We start from the raw sequence: 18,551 nt of genomic DNA, 5'->3' as shown, positions 1-18,551 counted from the left end.
GGCTAAGAAGCCTTCATCAATGGAAATCATTAATACTTCAAAGAAATGGAGCATAATAACCTCCTTTATACCAGAAATCAGTATAACGTCTTTGATAATCCACTGAAGACAGTTATGAGAGCCAAAAGCAAAACATGACAATAAAGTCATATTTTGTTTACATTCGCAGCACAGAATACTTAAAATAAATATTAAGTAACTGCTAAATATACACAGATTAATTATCAACGTTAATAATAATAATATATATATATATATGAACTATAACTATACTGAATACATTCCAAATCAAACATTGCAGAACTTTACTTACTTGAAATCTTGATGTTGACGCAGTGCTGTACATCCAACACTTAATGACTTAAATGTGTGAAACATACGACCCACTTCATTAAGAGAAATGCTATAAGATAAGAATCATTATCATGCTGAATCATTTAAGCCTAAACTGAACATTAAAATTTATCTGTCCTATTATCAAATGCATAAGTTTGTTAAATCAAATGGCAAACTCTAAAGCATATATTTTCAAAAACAATAATCTCCAGCCATTAAAATTAATGAATGTCAATAATTATAAGCATTCATTAATTTAAAATCCCTGATCCATTTTATCAGGGATTTTGGCAATTTCATCATTTTATAGAATTTTTGTAACAAGTGATAGCATGACACTAATCTACAAAAAAAAATTAATTTTTCCCACTTCTGTTCTACACTGGTGTCCAAAAGCTAACGACGAACTACATTTTTACCTGTATATGAAAAAATGTTCATGACTACAGCAAAATGTGGAGATAAATTTATTACCACCCATACTAATAAATTATATTACACAAAAAATATGTTAATATATAAATTTTGTACAAATTAAATTGTAATACGTTTTCGGCAAAAGCTACAAATTTCCTAAGGATGTAGTTAAGGAATTAATGTACAATGCTTACAGAAACTATGCAGAGAGACATTTCAGTATTGATCATGTCCTTCCCAAATTGCAGTGCAGCTCTCAACAATGTTGTATTATGCTTAGCACCAAGTAATTCAGGAGTACTTGAGGCAAATTGGCCCACTCCTCCTTCAGAGCAAGGATAAGCTAAAGATGCCAAAAAGTTATATTCTTGGTTTAATCCTTTATCCAAGTGTAAGCAAACAAAGTTTGTACACGAAGTCACTTCACAACTGGGCTACTTGTATATAGAAGCTAATGACTTCACATCAATTGCCTTAGCATCCTATAATTCAATGCATATATCCTTATGGACATGTATAATGCTATGCATTATGGGAAGGGTCACTATGTCAAGAATATAACTTCTTGGCATCTTTAATTTATATTATAACCAAATGGATAAACTCTCAACATCTATCTCTAATACAGAGTATTTTAGCAATAAAGGTGTGACCCTTTTTGACTACTTCTATATATGGAAATATGACTACTGCATTACTTCAATCTTGGTATCACTTCTGGGTCTGGCTCTCACTGATGAGACTTCAATAAAGGTTTTGGGTAAATTTCCCAAAACCAGTCTGGTTAATGGCCTTACCCATAATGCAAAGCATTAAACATGTCTGTAAGGATATGTGCATTACATTATGGGATACTAAGGCAATTGATGTGAAGTCATTAGCTTCTATATACAAGTAGCCCACTCATGAAGTGACTTCATCAGCAAACTTTGTTTGCATACAGTTGGATAAAGGATTACACCAAGAATATAACTTCTTGGCATCTTTAATTTTTAAGGCCTTGTTTGTTTTCTGGAGTGGAATTTCAAACAGAAATGCATATTCCTATTGCATCCTAAATGTGTTCTATGGGGGTGAGATCCAGAGAGCATGCTGGCCACTCAATTTGATTAATATCCTTGGTCTCCAGAAGTATCTCCACTGCTTGTGTACAATGTGGTGTGTGGCACTGTCATGCATAAAAATGAATTCTTCACCTACAAGCACTATGGAACAATTGAACATGACACTGAAGAACTTTGTTGCAATATTGTTCACCAGTCATAGTCCCTTTTCAGCACTGGTGAACCATATCTATCCCCTTCAAGAACATTCTTGTGATAGTACGCAGTACTACTTTCATGCTAGATTAAGTGTCATCTAGAATTGGAAGAAGGACTAAAACTTTCAGATGTGTAGGCCTACTTGTCAAAGACATCTTACCACAGTTTATCAAGATATCTGCATACCTGTGCTTGAATAGAGCCAACTTGCAAGCTGACCTGCCCTGGTTTGTCGATTACATTTTGCTGTTATAACCCAAAATCTGTCTTCATGCTCCCTAGTAAAGCAAGGGTGACCTATTAGATGAAGTGCCCAGAGCCAGGATGCAATCCTATGTGAGTTTCCAAACTCTTTAGCATTACTGATTCTGTGGCCTTCTTCAAGCTTTCAAATAATTCTTCTGCCACGTGAAATCATCTAGATCAGCGTTTCCCAAACTATGTTCTGTGGAAAGTGAATAAGTGTTCCGTGAAATATTATCAAAATTAACATGAGCCTGGAATGGTTTTAAATACTGCGACAAGTTCAAACATGTTTGAAAATCAGGCGCTCTTCACTTTTCGTGTGGATTGTGCTATTAAGGCCAGCACACTCAGGCCTTGACTCAGCCACTGGCTGACAGCTGCCCATGGTTATCGACACCTCTGAGCACGAGTGAAGTATGGAGGTATCTATTCTAGGAAACTTACAGTCACACGCAAGGTCAAAGTCCTGGCATGCCTGTAGTGTGAGCTGTTGCATTTTTGCAATGCTATACAACTAACCTGCTGTGGCGATAGTGTGCGCTTAGCTTTACATTGAATACGAGACCGATGATACTCGACTCTAACCAAGGTGTTCCATTAAAATTTCAGGATTTGTGAAGCATTCCATTGTAGGAAATTTGAGAAATCCTGATTTAGATGATGTTTTTGAGACATTATAAGACATCAAAGTGTAAAATCTCTCATGATATGTAACTTAACATGCTTGCTTTTACATATTTTTCTAAGGAGATTACACTTAAAGAAATGTTAGATTTTATTTGTAATAATCTTGTATTTGTAATAAACTAACCATGAGCCTTTGTTAAAATAATGTGGCACATGATGTAATGATGTCACACAGTTAACTCATGTCCATATATGGTAATTTCAAAAGACATGCGAAGTATGAAGTCATCATCGTCAGATATCAATATGTGACCATATATAGAAGTTTCGAGAGTTGCATGCATGTGTTCAATGGAGGTCTGGGTCTATACAAGGTGAGACGTTGAAAAGGCCTTTGTCTAAGGTTTCTCAATCTTCTCTTACCTGGATCTGCTGCCATTAAGGTCTGTTGTTGGCAATTGAAAGAGAAGCTTCGTAAGTCTTAGGATTTTCACCTTCTCTTACTTGGGTCTACTGTCGGTTATCTAGAGAAGCACTGTAAGTTTCTGAGTCTTAACTGGATATGCCGCCACATGAGGTCTGATGTAGGGAATCGAAAGGAAAGAGCTACACTTTGCCACCATGTTAAGGGTCTAAAAGAGCATAGAATGATCAATGACTTGGCCAAAGAAGAAATTTGGCAGGAAATCAAGAACAAGCTAGCAGAAGGAAAGAAGAAGCACTTTTGTGTGAACAAAAGATTCATGTAAAAGGCAATGCTGAATGAGAATTGTAAGTACTTATGTATGTGATAATTCCAAACAAGAATATACATCAAGTGTGTCTGTTTATGGAGACAAGATAATGTAAACCAATATTGAATTAAGTTTACTCAAGGTATGCTTTATTGTCAGTTTGTGCATGTGTATATATATATATATATATATATATATATGTGACTAGCAGGATATTCTAGATTGTGATTTAGCTTTAAAAGAAGAAAATTAGAAAGTTGGAATTAGGAAGAATTGAAAATAACAAAGAATTGTAATGAAATTATATATATATATATATATATATATATATATATTAATGTGAATCATGCTGTGTAAATAATGCCTTTTAATTTAATTAAATGGTTTGTGAAGAACACATTGGACTGATTCTGTCAATGCACTCTATAGTCTAACAAATAAATTCGTTAAACTATAGAGAGCGTGAGAACATAAGTCTAGTAGAAATAAATGGCGGCAGTCGACCATTCATGACATCTCACAAAGTTTTAAGTAAGGAAAAACAAAGACAAAGCAGGGTAATAGAAATACAGAACATTTTAACAAAAGTTTGCAACTTTATTCCTGTTGAGTGCTACCACATGACCCCTTTGCACATGATTTGAAAATTTAAATGTATACCTGCTTTCTACTTGAAATCATCAGTTATATAAATTGCCACAAGCTGATTCATCTGAATTTGTGGTTGTAATCTTCAGAAATGTTGTTTGTCCTTAGGTTTTGGACACTAGTGCACATATGGAAATTCAGTCATATGGATCTCTCTCTCTGATACACGTATGCATGCATGGACATAAGCTTGGCTCAGTCAGTAATGAAAATACTAAATTTGGCTAGAAAGACCTGAGTTCAAATCCTGTCTAGGAAGATGAAAAGAAACTTCATAAGGCTTTTTCAACTGAAAATGAGTTGGCAAGTCTTATATGGAGATGGCAGGACTTTCCTTTGAGAAAACTCAGGTTTTTCATCCCACAAAATAGTATATATTAGATTTTGGTCTTCCTATAGGTCTTTTTCCTATCATTGAACATCTGTTTTGATAAAACAGGTGTTCAATGCTTTTCTTTTCAGATTCTGTTCAAGTTACTAGTTCAGCTCTGTTCTAGTCTCCTGCCTCACTAACATCCAGAGTACTTGATATTTGGAATATCCTCTTCATTCTCTTTCAATCCTTTACTGTTGACATTCTCTCTAGGAACAAAGCCAGGCCCCACGAAGATGGAACCTTCCAATTAAGTGATCACTAAACAGCTCAACCTTATATGATCTGCTATGGTCACTCAAGCACTGTTCCCATCCAAGGCAATCTGCTTAAAATCATTTTTCCTCCTACTGGCCAAACAGTAAAAAAATAAAACTCCCTCCACCAGCCTGAATCTCACATTCTCTAAGAAACTGTTCTCACTTTCTCTTAAAATGCTTTAACAACTTATTCATCTACAATACTTCTCTAATTTTCCCAGTAATCCACCTTCGTTGTAAATTGTCCTATTTTCTTCACTTGAGGTATACAATCTGTGACTGCTGTCAATAACCTTCTCCCAATCAACTCCCATACACTAGTAATCTCTTCTCACCCAACTTCCTCATCTGTTGCATTGTTCAAACTGTGATAGACTTGTTTCCAAGTCTATCACAGTTTTTTGTCCTGCAATTCTAAATCATTTCCCGTCTCAAAACCTCTGCATGCCCACCCATTCTACAGATCAGAACCACATGGTCACCATTACCAAATGAGAGCAAGCAGATCAGAGCAGATCCTCTGATGCTATGACCAACTCAAAAACTCTTGATCCTTGCATTCGATCTATCATATGTTACCCAAGACAGCTGTTCACCCAAGAAGTCCAAAACATTGCTCTTGTCATCAGTATCTTGAATCCAGCTATCACTTAGATGGGTGCTGTTTCTTATCACATGTATCGGTCTGTTTTGACATAAATGCTAATGGTTCTTGATCTTCTTCTTTTGGTTTGCAAATGATAATATCTTGAAATTGTCTTAATCAGTAATGGGGAGGGGATATTTCAATACATGCAGCAACTTATTTCAATATTATTCTTCTGAAGTTTTAAACATGCCAACATTATCCAGAAAAATAATCTTTACTCTGTAAAGTTATTTAATATGATTTTTTTTAAAACTGATTTAACCATGCAATCAATACATTCTGAAGTAACATAAAAACTACTAACCTCTCAAAATTCTTCAACAAACAAATTTTATTGAACTCATCTCTGTATTGAAAATTATTCATTTGACTACTACTTAATTCTTGAGCAATTTCCAACATATCTTCTACAGATGAATTTCCCTAGATTATAATAACTAAAATGACTTTTTTTCCTTGTAATATCTAGTATAATAACCATTAGCTTCAAATTTTATTTTTGTGAGATACATAAATACAACTAAACAATAACCAGTGTGTGTGTGTGTGTGTGTGTGTGTGTATATATATATATATATATATTGTTAAATATTTAATGACTGAACAAAGAGGATTTTAAAAACAAAACTTTAATAGATCACATGACTAGTTTCGTTGGAATGCCGACTTTGTCAAGTGTAACAGTATAAAAATATATAAACACAGAAAGACCATAAAAGCATTGCATTTCTAATACAACAGAACATGACAATTAACTGTAAATAAAATTTAAACAAGAGACTAAGTTTTAGTTGAAGCATCACCCACATGTGTGCATGTGAAATCATGTGTGTACCAATAGTGAAGGGCAGAATAGTGAGAGTCTGGCAAACTATAACTTAGGTTGCTATTCATGTGGGAGGCATCAAGAACCATTTCTTTAGATTCGTCTCTCTAGTTCATCATAACATCTGTGAACACTAGTTGTTAAATTCCAGTGCATTTGATGCTGGAGACCATCATTGGTGTTTGCAGAAAACAATACGTGGCTGGACAGGGCACTAGCCCAAATTCTGCTGTAAGATATATCTCTCTGATGTTCCTCTAAGCGAAGGAGGATTGATTTTTCAGTTTGACCATAATACGTTTTATCGCAATCACACACAATTCTGTAGCCAGCAGAAAACTGAAGATTGTGATGTTTCTCTTTCAGATGGCTTAAAATTGACTGGAGTTTGGGAAAAGTTGTGAAAAAAAGTCTTCATGTTTCACAAGATTTTGTGGCAGTAGTCCATTTCTTTAAGATTTTTGCAAGTTTTGGGGAGAGAGAACTAATATAATGTAAGAAGATGCAGGATTTGAAATTAGACATCCTCATGAGGTGGCTGATGGCAACAGTGAAAAAGAATTCTGTTTATACTTTTCTCAGAGTACCCATTTTGTTTGAAGGTACTTTGAGGTGTTTTAGTTCATTTTTAAGCTTTTGTTCGTCTAATAACAAGGATCTGGCCCGATTAGCAAGAGTAGAGATAATGCCAAATTTCTGTGTGTGTGTGTGGAGGGATATTGGTGAGAGTCATCATCATCATCATCAAATTCCTGCCATGTACCCTCAAGGGGTGTACAGGATATGATAGTACTACATGAAAAAAATTACATCGTTACTAATTTCCTATATACAATTTTCCTCCAGATCAGTCTGTTACTTGTCAAGACTCCAACATTATCAGATCTTATATTTCTATCATCTAAGGCACTTTGTACCGTATCACTCCACCTATATCTTGGTCTTTCTCTGGGTCGTTTTGCTGCCAACCTGGCAGAGAACACTTGTTTTGCTAATCTTTCCTCGCCCATTCTATTTAAGTGACCATACAACCTGAGATTAACTTTGTCAGCATCCAGGAATGCGTAAGCAATGTCAAGTTCTTTCCTAATATCCTCAGTTTTAATATGATATTGCCATTGATGCTATCTGTTCACACCTATAATCTTTCTCAGGACTCTCATATCTGTAGTCTCTAGTCATTAGTCAAGTGTTTTACTTCTGACCCAGCTCTCAGATCCATAAGTTAAAATTGGTTTGAACACTGTCTTGTATACAGCTAATTTAGTGTTCCGACTAATTTCTCTCTTATTCCATATGAAATTATTCAATTGGCTACACACCATACCAGCTTTGCTGATTCTGTTGTCTATTTCTATATTTAATTTACCATCCTCAGTAAAAATCGTGCCTAAATAGCTGAAATGTTTTACTTGTTCCACAGGTTCTCCATTCACAATGCAGTTGACATTTTCAATGATTCTGCCTATTTTCATTGTCTTTGTTTTTTATTGCTGACCTTCATACCATATCTATTACAACAGCTATTCAATTTAGTCAGAGAATCTTGCAGACTTGTAGTGGATTTATTTAGAAGTATAACATCATCTGCATAAAGCAAAGAGCTGACATTAACATCTCCAATTTTGATATCATGTTTAATACCACTTTCCTTCATAATGTGATCCATATAGATAATGAATAACAGAGGGGATAATGTACATCCTTGTCTCACACCAGATTTAACATTAAACCATCTTCCTGTACTTCCTTCAATTCTAACTGCTGACTTACAACTCAAATAAGGACTAAGTATTGCTTGATATAATGCCCTATTAACACCATATAACTGCAGCGTATTGAATAGCTTCTCTCTTGGCACCTTGTCATATGCCTTTTCCAAATCGACAAAACTTAAATACAGATCTTTGTTATATTCCCATGCTTTCTCGACTATTTGTTGTAAAATGAAGATCTGATCCTGACAGCCTCTATTTGGCCTGAATCCAGCTTGTTCTTCACCAAGCTTTTCTTCCACAATTCTTCTCAACCGTTTCTCAAGTATACTTGCATAGATCTTGCCCGGAACACTCAATAGGGAAATACCTCTGTAATTCTCACATGCAGTTTTATTTCCCTTTTTATATATGGGTACTATGACAGCTCTACTCCAATCATCGGGAATTTGTCCCTCTGTCCAGGCTTTCTGAACTATGCAGTGCAGCCACTGTAAGACTCTTATACCACCATACTTCAGCATTTCTGGTCGAATATCATCTACTCCTGCTGCCATTCCGCATTTCAAGCCTTTGATGGCTTTCTCTACTTCAAGTATGGATATGTATTCCTGACTGCATGCCTGGTCAGTGTTTTTTACAACTGTGCTGTCATTACTGCTTGTTTCATTTAGCAGTTTTTCGAAGTAATTACTCCATACTTCAAGGGTATCTTTTTCTCCCGTTTTCATGTCACCTTTATCATCTCTAACTCCTTTTACAGCACTCTTTCCTCCATTCCTAAGCTTCTTCAACAACCTCCAGAATATTTTGCCACCTTCTTGATATTTATTTTCTATATTCTTGCCAAAGTCTTCCCATGACTTTTGTTTAGCTAGTTTTACACAGTGTTTAGCATTCTTGCATTTGTTTCTGTATTCTCTAAGAGCACAAGCTGACTTATTTGACAGGAACTTTTTGATATGCTTTCTTCTTTTCCTTCACTGCCTCTTTAACTTCCTGTGTCCACCAGGGAGTTCTGATTTTTTTATCCTTACAGACAACCTCACCACATGCCTCTCTGGCAGAATCAGTCAATGTTTTCTTCAGAGTTTGCCACTGAATCTCCAAGGTTTGATTCCTGTTCTCAAACTCTTTCATTTTTTCTTCAATAATCTTTGTGTATTTTAGTCTACAGTTCACATCTGGGAGCTGCTCAACTTTTATTCACTTTAAAACTTTCTTACATGTTATTCTTTTCAATATGAAATTCAAGATTCAAGATGCTCGCAAGCACTGGAGATAACGAGTGGCTAATCCAGTATTTTGTTAGTAAATCATGCTTTCAAATTTAAAATAGCCTGAATTGACACAGTGAGATACTAATGTGAAGATCTTTTTTGAAACCTCGTTTTTTAAAAGAGTAAGAACATCTTGGGTGGGTACATTAGTAAAGAGAGATACAATGTCAAAACTGACCATAACATCGGAGTTGTTGAGTTTGATGTCTTTCATCTTGGATATAAAGTCTGAGGAGTTTTTAATGAATGAAGCAGATTTATCTGTAAGGCATTTCAACAAAGAAGTGAGAAACTTCAACAAGTTGTATGTGAGAGTTCAATACCTTCAATTATAGGTCTTAAAGGAGTATCTTCCTTGTGTATCTTCGGAAGACCATACAGTCGGGGAATAAGTGAATGAAGTTGAGTGAAGGGAAAGGCAGATATTTTCTGGTAATTCTGTAGTAGTTCTCAGAAGATTATTAGTGCAGTTGTGAAGCTCTCTAGTGGGATCTCTATCAAGCTGAGTGAGAATAAGTGTCCAAGTCTAGTAACTCTAATATTTTGTGGCACTAGTCCATTTTGTTAAGAATTACTGTAGCATTTCCTTTGTTAGCTGGGAGGATTATGATGTCTTGATTGTTTTAAAGTTGTTTTAGGACTTGTCGTTCACAAGGAAGAATATTATCTGCAGGAGGTTTGGCACTATTAATTGCAAAAATGGATTCCATGCGAAGTAAATTTGCATCTTGGGTTGGAACTAGAGAGGCAGCCTTTTCGATTTTCATGAGGAAGACTTCTTTTGGAATGGATCTGGGAGAAAGAACAAAATTGAGCCCTTTAGAAAGGATATTTTCTTCTGCGGCTGCGAGGGTTATCGGAAGATTTATTAACAACCACTTTGTTATGAGCGAGAGAATGATTTGTAAAGGAGGATTGTTCCTATAGATGTTTAAGAGAATCAAACTTTTTTTTATAAGTTTTATTTTGTAGATGTTTTGTGCTCTAGTTGTTAAAAGGTTGCTAATCTCTTAAGTGTTGTTCCAGGAGACATTGTCAAGGGAGATTTCTAATTGACTTTCAAGCAAAGTTTTTTTGGAAAACAAGGATTGCGATACATTTAGTATCGCAATCCTTTCAGAAAGGAGTTCTAATTTAGCTTTGCATAAATTCTGTGGGCCCATTCTGTTTTAATGTTCTCTTTGAATTGAATAAATTTAGGAATAATGGAGTGGAACTTACAACCTTTTGAGAAAATCAATCAGTTGATGAAAAGTCTAATGCTCTTGAGGGTCTTCCAGTATACTTTGATAAGATGTTGGGTATCCTCGTCATCAGGAATATAATAATTATTATTAGAAAGTTGTTTTACTCGGTTTGTTTTGTTAAATATTTAATGACTGAACACCAAGGATTTTAAAAACAAAACTTTAATAAATCACAACTAGTTTCGTCGGAACGCTGACTTGGTCAGGTGTAACAGCATAAAAAAATATAAACACAGAAAGACTATAAAAGCATTGCATTTCTAATACAACGGAACATGACAATTAATTGTAAATAAAGTTTAAATGAGAGACTGAGTTCTAGTTGAACCATCACCCACATGCATGCGTGTGAAATCGCATGTGCGCCAATATTGAATGGCAGAACCATGAGAGTCTCTTTACTAATGATGTTGAAAGTTTATTTTTCACTTGGTTAGACTATAATAAATTTAGTTTAATCCTTTATCTAAGTGTGAGCAAACAAAGTTTGCACCTGAAAATATCTTCAGGACTGAATATGGTGTTGTACTACCCCACTGGGGTAAGGAAGGTACTACTGGCCCCAGTAAGGTAGTACAACACTGGGCAACTCGTAGCAAAGGTGGACCAAGCTAACCACACTCCTATCCCAGTATCTCCCATAATGCAAAACACATCTCCTTGTGAATATGTATAATGTTATGCATTAAGAGATTGGCCACTACCCAAACTAGTTTCGACCTTTATTAAGGTCTCTTCAGTGGGAGCCAGGCCCAGAGGTGGAGATACCAGGCAGAAGCAATAGCAAGGTCATCCTTACCTATAGGAGTTGCCAAAAGGTGTGCCAACTTTTTCATTAAATTACTCTGGATTTAGAGAAAGATGTTGAAAGTTTATTTTTCGCTTGGTTAGACTATAATAAATTTAGTTTAATCCTTTATCCAAGTGTGAGCAAACAAAGTTTACGCCTGAAAATATCTTCAGGACTGAATATGGTGTTGTACTACCCCACTGGGGTAAGGTAGGTACTACTGAACCCCTGGGTCAGTAGTACCTACTGACTCTGGGCCTGGCTCCCACTGAAGAGACCTCAATAAAGGTCAAAACTAGTCTGGGTAGTGGCCCATCCCTTAATGCATAACATTATACATATCCGCAAGGAGATGTGTTTTGCATTATGGGAGATACTGGGATACGAGTGTGGTTAGCTTGGTCCACCTTTGCTAACTGAGTAAATCAATCTATAAACATACACACACACACAAATTGTTCCCACTATCAACTACTACTACTATACTTATGAACAGCAATATAGAGGGGTAACCTATTTTATTTCACAACAGCATAATACATGTTACTATATTATACCTCTAATTACTGCTTAACATGATATCAGTGTTCTCCCCAGAAATTTTTACCGGCCAGGTGGAATGAAGCATTAGCCAGGCATAGAAAAATTTTGAATGAGTTAAGAAAGACTCTTTTTCATAACAAATTAAAATAGTAAATTTATTAGAAATTACTTCAAACAAAGATAATATTTTATATAGTAATTATAACAAACAAGACTAGGATTTTTCTTATTTTCTCATTAAGTAACGAAAAACCTTGTAATGCTCACAGCTTAAAATTCTATACATTAATTCTTCTCTTCTTAAAAGCCAAGTTGTCAGCAGCTTTTTGTAATTAAAGTCTGTTGGATCTGGTCCCTCCAGTGAAATCAGCATCAGATTATTTAGAGTGTTCTGACTGATGCGATTTCCTCATACAGGTTTTTATCCTTTTTAATGCGGAGAAATCCCCTTTCACGTTCAGCTGTGCTCACAGGTATGGCCAGTCCAACAGCGGCTAGTTTTGCTAAATTTGGAAAAGACTCTTTGAGCTCAGATGTTGTTGCTAATTTCAGCAGTATTTGCCTTGGATCTAGATTTTTGTATGACTGTCCATTAATCATTTTTGATGCAACTGCCCATTCTAGTTTAGTACTTTCATAGTTTAAAACTGCAGGACTTCCATTTCTAGAATATGAATCAAAAAGAATTTCAGAAGCCTCACATTGATCATGACCTTCTGCATTGAAAAGCAGGAAATGATTGGCATATCTGGAAATCTTGCCTCTAGATGTTTAATAACTGTGACTATGTATTTATCATATATTGTCTTCTTAAACATAATAACATTAGAATCTGAATAATCAATGTGAAGGTCTGACTATTCACCTGAAAGTTGCTGATGAAGATTTTGGAAATGACCGCCAGGAGTGTCTTTCAATTCCATGATGGATAGTTTTCTGGCTTCTAAGACTGGCTCTATTTCAGTTAAGTCAACATCTTGCCTTTGCCATGATCTAGACAAGTTAGATAAATGCGGTAACACATCTGAAAGCATCATTAGTGAAGCTATGAAATTATATGTTCTGATATATTTATTTAAACCTTCAGCTGTGATATCATTTCGTTCGGTGGCCTCTCTTTCCAATGTAGCTATAACACTCACCATGCATTCTCTTAGAGACTATATTGCAGAATCATGATACAGCCATCTAGTGTCACTAGCCATTTTAAGTTTAATATGAGGACTGTTCAGTATATTTGGGATTTGGGTTGTGCAGCCAACCTGACTGAGGAATTTTGGAAGAAGAAAAACAATTGCCTTAAGATATCATTAAACATGACTAAATAAATTTTTACGATAAAGTTACAAGAGCATTGGATGAGAGAAAGGCATATACTGCCATTTTCTTAGACTTAGCGAAGGCATTTGACAGGATGCCACATGTTAAGCTCATATTTAAGTGGAAGCACATGGTCTGGATGTCAGATTGGTCAACTGGATTCAGGATTGGCTGTCCGATAGGTATCGGAAAGTTGTGTATGGTGGGGCAGTTTCAAGGAAGCAGAGAGTTACAAGTGGGGTCCCACAGGGCTCAGTACTGGGACCTATATTGTTTATCCTTTATATCAATCACTTTGTCAGGGGATTGCAAGGGGATATTCAGTTGTTTGCGGATGATGTGAAGCGGGGAAGGATTATTAGTAATAGTGCAGATGCAGCAGCCCAGCAAGAGGATTTGAATAAGCTAGATAGATGGGCAAATGAATGGGGGTTTCGGTTTAATGCAGCAAAATGTATGGTCTTGAGGTTTGGGAAACATCGATGGGACACTGCATACTCTATGGGAGGAGTTATACTGGAGGAAGTAGGGGAGACAAGAGATCTGCGGTTGATGATTGATAGAAACCTGAAATTTAGGGGACATATTGCAAAGGTGGTGAAGGTAACACAGAGGATCGCTGCAATAATGAGAAGGACGTTGACCTGCAGAGATAAAACAGTTACAATTCCGTTGTATAAGACCCTGATCAGACCACACTTAGACTACTGTTCTCAGATTTGGTCCCCAGGATTTGAAGGGGATAAATTAACTGTGGAAAGGGCACAAAGGCAGATAACAAAGATGGTTTCAGGGCTGTACAATGATAGTTATGAGGATCGGCTGAGGGAATGTGGACTGCAGAGTTTGGTGGATAGAAGGAGAGGTGATATGATTGAGATTTTTAAACTGTTGAGAGGTGGTTACAGGGTTGACACTGGAGAGTTCTTTCACTTGGTTGAACAGCAGGAAGGAGTGATGACAATAGGCTATCCCTGGAAGTTACAAAAGGAATCTGTGAGCAAGAGGGTGAGGAGTGGTTTCTTTGGATGGAGGGTGGTTGAACCATGGAATGTATTGCCTGATGGAGCGGTGAGAGCAAGAACGGTCAATGAGTTTAAGGAGTGGTATGATAGACTTTTGTTTCTTGGGGGGGAGACCTCCCCTCGATGAGTCTTGATAGACTTTGTGTTTCTTAGGGAGGACCTCCCACGATGAGTCTTTTGACTCCATGGAGGCCTGAATAATAATAATAAGGCACTTCAGCAGCTGCTTGGGCACTAGCATGAGTCAGTTGGTGGTTTACACAATGACAGTTGACCATGAGTCCATCTGTTTTATCTTTGAGCAGTTTCGCAACTCCCTTTTGCTTTCCAATCATGATAGCTGCTCCATCAGATCATAGGCCCACCAGATTACAAGTTTTTAAGCCTGGACATTATTATTATTATTATACACCTCCAGGAAGTCCAAAGACTCATTGAGGGAGAGTGTGCCAACAGAATCGAACAATTGGTCCCCTTCCAACTACTAACCACGCTCAAACTTTCTTAACTCTTTGTGAGCAATTAGTAGCAGAGGCTCTACCAATCGACCAACCTTGTCAAGGGTTTCAATTACTTTGTTAGTTATAGTCTCAGCTTTGCCATCAATGATATTGCAAGTTGATACAAAACTAACCCTTGCCTTTGCCATGATCTAGACAAGTTAGATAAATGCGATAACACATCTGAAAGTATCATTAGTGAAACTACGAAACTGTATGTTCTGATATATTTACTTAAACTTTCAGCTGTGATATCATTTCATTCAGTGGCCTCTCTTTCCAATGCAGCTATAACACACTAAGTTGACAAACATATTTAATGTACACAATCAGCTGTTTTAAAACTGAGATGTCTGTAGTTTCGTCACATAAAACACTGAAATAATCTGCAGAATGTATACTTTTCAGAATTTCAGATTTAATTTCTGATGCTAAAATATCAATCAACTCTTGCATTATTCTTTCTGATGTATAATGTGCATTTTTACCAGCGTTAAGATGTTCTAAGTAGGAACAGCCCATAGCCTTGCAATGCTCAAGCAATTTTTCAAATAATGTAGTATATGGTAACTCATTTTTGCTAACCAATACATCGATCTTAAAGCTCCCAGAAAAGCATCGCTCTGAAAGTTATTCAAAATTGAAATTAATTTTACAATTTGCCCTATTCCAGTTTATTCTAGTACAGGTAGTCCTCAACTTATGACAATTTGCGCTTACGATGGCCAAAATTATTATTATTAAAAATTCTCTAATTTAACTTTGACGCCAGCAATTATTATTATTAAAAATTCTCTAATTTAACTTTGCCGCCAGCATATACATACATACAATATATCACATTGCTTTTGTATACGCATTGTAGCGTTGCCGTTAGTCGATAAGCAATAGCTGCTGCTATGGTTCATCCACTTCTAACTTATCACAGCCTTTGGCACGTTAGTTGCTAATCAGCAGTCGAAATGTTCGTTTTTCTCTCGTTGCAATTTTTGTATCTCGTCGTAACCCTATCAATTCCAGTAAGAGAAGTAAAACTACTGATGAAAATTCCAACATAAAAAAGAAGGTGAGGAAAGCTTTAAGTTTAGATGTTAAAATGAAGTTGATTAAATGAAGTTGATCAAAGGAAAGAAAGTAAGTGAAATAGCACGAGAAGAAAAACTATCGTATTCAACTGTTTCAACAATCATAAAAGATAAATCGAGAATAATGGAGGCAGCTAAAGGGGCAGTTAATATGAAATGTACAATTTTAACGAAAAAAAAGAGAAGGGCCAATTCATGAAATGGAGAAGCTTTTAATGATATGGATAGATGATCAAATCAACAAGAATATTCCTCTCAGTTTGTTCACAATTCAAACAAAAGCATGCAGCCTATATGACAATTTAAGGAAACAACAAGAAGATAAATATGGCGAGCATACATTTAACGCTAGTAAAGGTTGGTTTTCGATTCAAAAGCCGATTTAACTTATATACCATATGAATAACGGGAGAAGCTGCTAGTTCCAATTTTGAAAGTGCTGAAATTTTCAAGAAAAATCTGAAAGAGATGATAAAAGATGAAGAATATTTGCTAGAGCAGATTTTTAACATAGATGAAACTGGACTGTTCTGGAAAAAGAATGCCAGAACGAACTTACATTTACAGAGAAGCTACATCGCCGCCTGGTTTTAAGGCATTTAAAGATAGGATTACACTTCTTCATGGAGGAAATGCTGCTGGTTTTAAATTAAAAGCATTTCTTATTTACCGTTCACAAAACCCCAGAGCTTTGAAAAACATTGACAAGAATAAATTGCCGGTGTACTACAGGATCCTAAGGCTTGGATGACAATTATATTATTTTAAGACTCGTTCTTAAATTGTTTAATTCCAGAAGTACGTGCCTACTGTCTTGAAAAAAACATTCCTTTTAAAATTCTATTGCTGCTTGACAATGCTCCAGGACATCCTCTTCACATCGCCAATTTGAATGAAAATATAAATGTGATGTATCTACTGCCCAATACAATAGCTGTGATCCAGCTTATGGATCAAGGTTCAATTGCTACATTCAAGAACATATTACCTGAAAACTACATTTTCTCAAGCAATAACAGCAATGGACAACGATGCTATAACATTATGCGAGTTTTGGAAAAATTACGATATTAAACAATGTATCGAGAACATTGGAACTTCATGGAAGTAAGTATCGAAACAATGTATGCGAGGAATTTGGAAGAAGTTACTATCGCAGGAGACACTTGAAGAGTACAGTAAGCATAGTATGTTAGAACAAATTGGAGAAGAAATCTTTGAAATTGCAAGAAAACTGGATTTAGAAATCAATATTACCGATATAGAAGAATTAGCAGATCACGAAGAAGGTGAACTGACTGATCAAGACTTGATTTTCCAAAATTGTAGGAGAAGAAAGGAATAACGAGGAAGAGGAAGAAGAGAAATCGTTAAAAAAATTTACTGTAAAAGGATTAGCTGAAGTATTTTCTAAACTAAATCAAGGACTTCAGCTACTCGAAAATATGAATCAAGACACTGATTGCTTTGCCAAAGTCGAAAAGCAAATTCGAGAAGCAGTCGGGTGTTATCACGAAATATATGAAGAAAGAAAACAAACCCAACAGACAACATTAACCAATTTTCTTATTTCTACTCCGGATCACGAGAAATAACCATATCGTCGAATAAGTGACAGTTACTCACCTGTTTAATTAAAGACACTGTTAATAAGTTTTTTTTGTTTATGTTAACTAATATTTAAAGGATTTCAAAGTAAAGTAAGTGCACCATTTTTGATATGCGTTTATGTATTTATTTCTTAAATTTTTTTTTTTAATTTTGTATTTATATGTGCTAATAAATAATTTATAAATGTTTTTTGATTTCTGTTATAATATGAAAATATTATAACAGAAATCAAACAAATCAACAATTAACAAAAGTCCTCGACTTACAACGGAGAGGTTGGAATGTAACCCCGTCGTAAGTCGAGGACTACCTGTATACGTTTTTCAATTATATCTGAACAAGAATCAGTGTGTAACTTGCTTTGATCATGGTCAATCAAGCTTTCTTTTCAAAGTCTTGTGCATGGCATAGTTACCCAAATCACTTCCTTGTTTGTGGGTTGTCTCTTTCTGTATTTCATACATGTGGAATACATCATTCCATTATCTTTCACCACTAACCAATGGAATTTTTTAGACCACTCACTATTAATACCTGATAGTGTTTAGACGCACGTTTTACATTTGAAAGAGACTCTGCAGAAATCTGTGATTCTGTTGTTGGTTTGGTGTCTTTGCTACTATGCTTATCGGTTTCATCTTTCTTAAAATAACTTAAGACTGTGGTTTTCTGACTTGACTTTTTACTCATTATGGATTAATTTAATAAATACAAAATATCATTGTTATTAAATATAATCAGAACAAATCACTGAATTCTGCACTGACAGTAATACCCAAGACACATAACGCACGTTATGTCGCCATTCATGGAAAAAAGGAAAATAATAAAACAAGACAAATATATGGGTTCTGGGCAGAGTTCATGTTGTATAAATAGTGAGAACCAAGGCAATTTGGATTTCGGTCTTGGTCTCATAAGGCTCACTGGTAAATTTTCAAAACTTCACTTTCTTTCTACATTGGCTATAAAACATAGATGGATCCACAATTTCCTCCATTTTGATATAATTAAATTATTATTTAATTTCATACAGAATGTTATATTTAAAAAACAA

The 18,551-nt window shown here is 35.6% G+C and overlaps 1 protein-coding gene across 1 annotated transcript in view; it reads right to left on the bottom strand.

The window, feature by feature from the left end:
• LOC150109269 (uncharacterized) overlaps window positions 1-18,551 on the bottom strand; it is a 228,200-nt gene that overhangs the window by 26,081 nt on the left and 183,568 nt on the right. The window contains exons 7-8 of the mRNA XM_090401977.1: window positions 5,857-5,975; window positions 314-403 (exon numbers count right to left, since the gene is read on the bottom strand). Coding sequence (XP_090258103.1) covers window positions 314-403; window positions 5,857-5,975 — 209 coding nt within the window. The remainder of the gene's footprint in view (window positions 1-313; window positions 404-5,856; window positions 5,976-18,551) is intronic.

The sequence above is a fragment of the Typopeltis vanoorti genome, chromosome 2, assembly GCF_054136105.1.
Source record: "Typopeltis vanoorti isolate ZY-2024b chromosome 2, IOZ_Tvanoo_1.0, whole genome shotgun sequence".
NCBI lineage: Eukaryota > Metazoa > Arthropoda > Arachnida > Uropygi > Thelyphonidae > Typopeltis > Typopeltis vanoorti.
The sequence above is the reverse complement of the archived record's forward strand: the minus strand, read 5'-3'. Positions and strand labels throughout refer to the sequence as shown.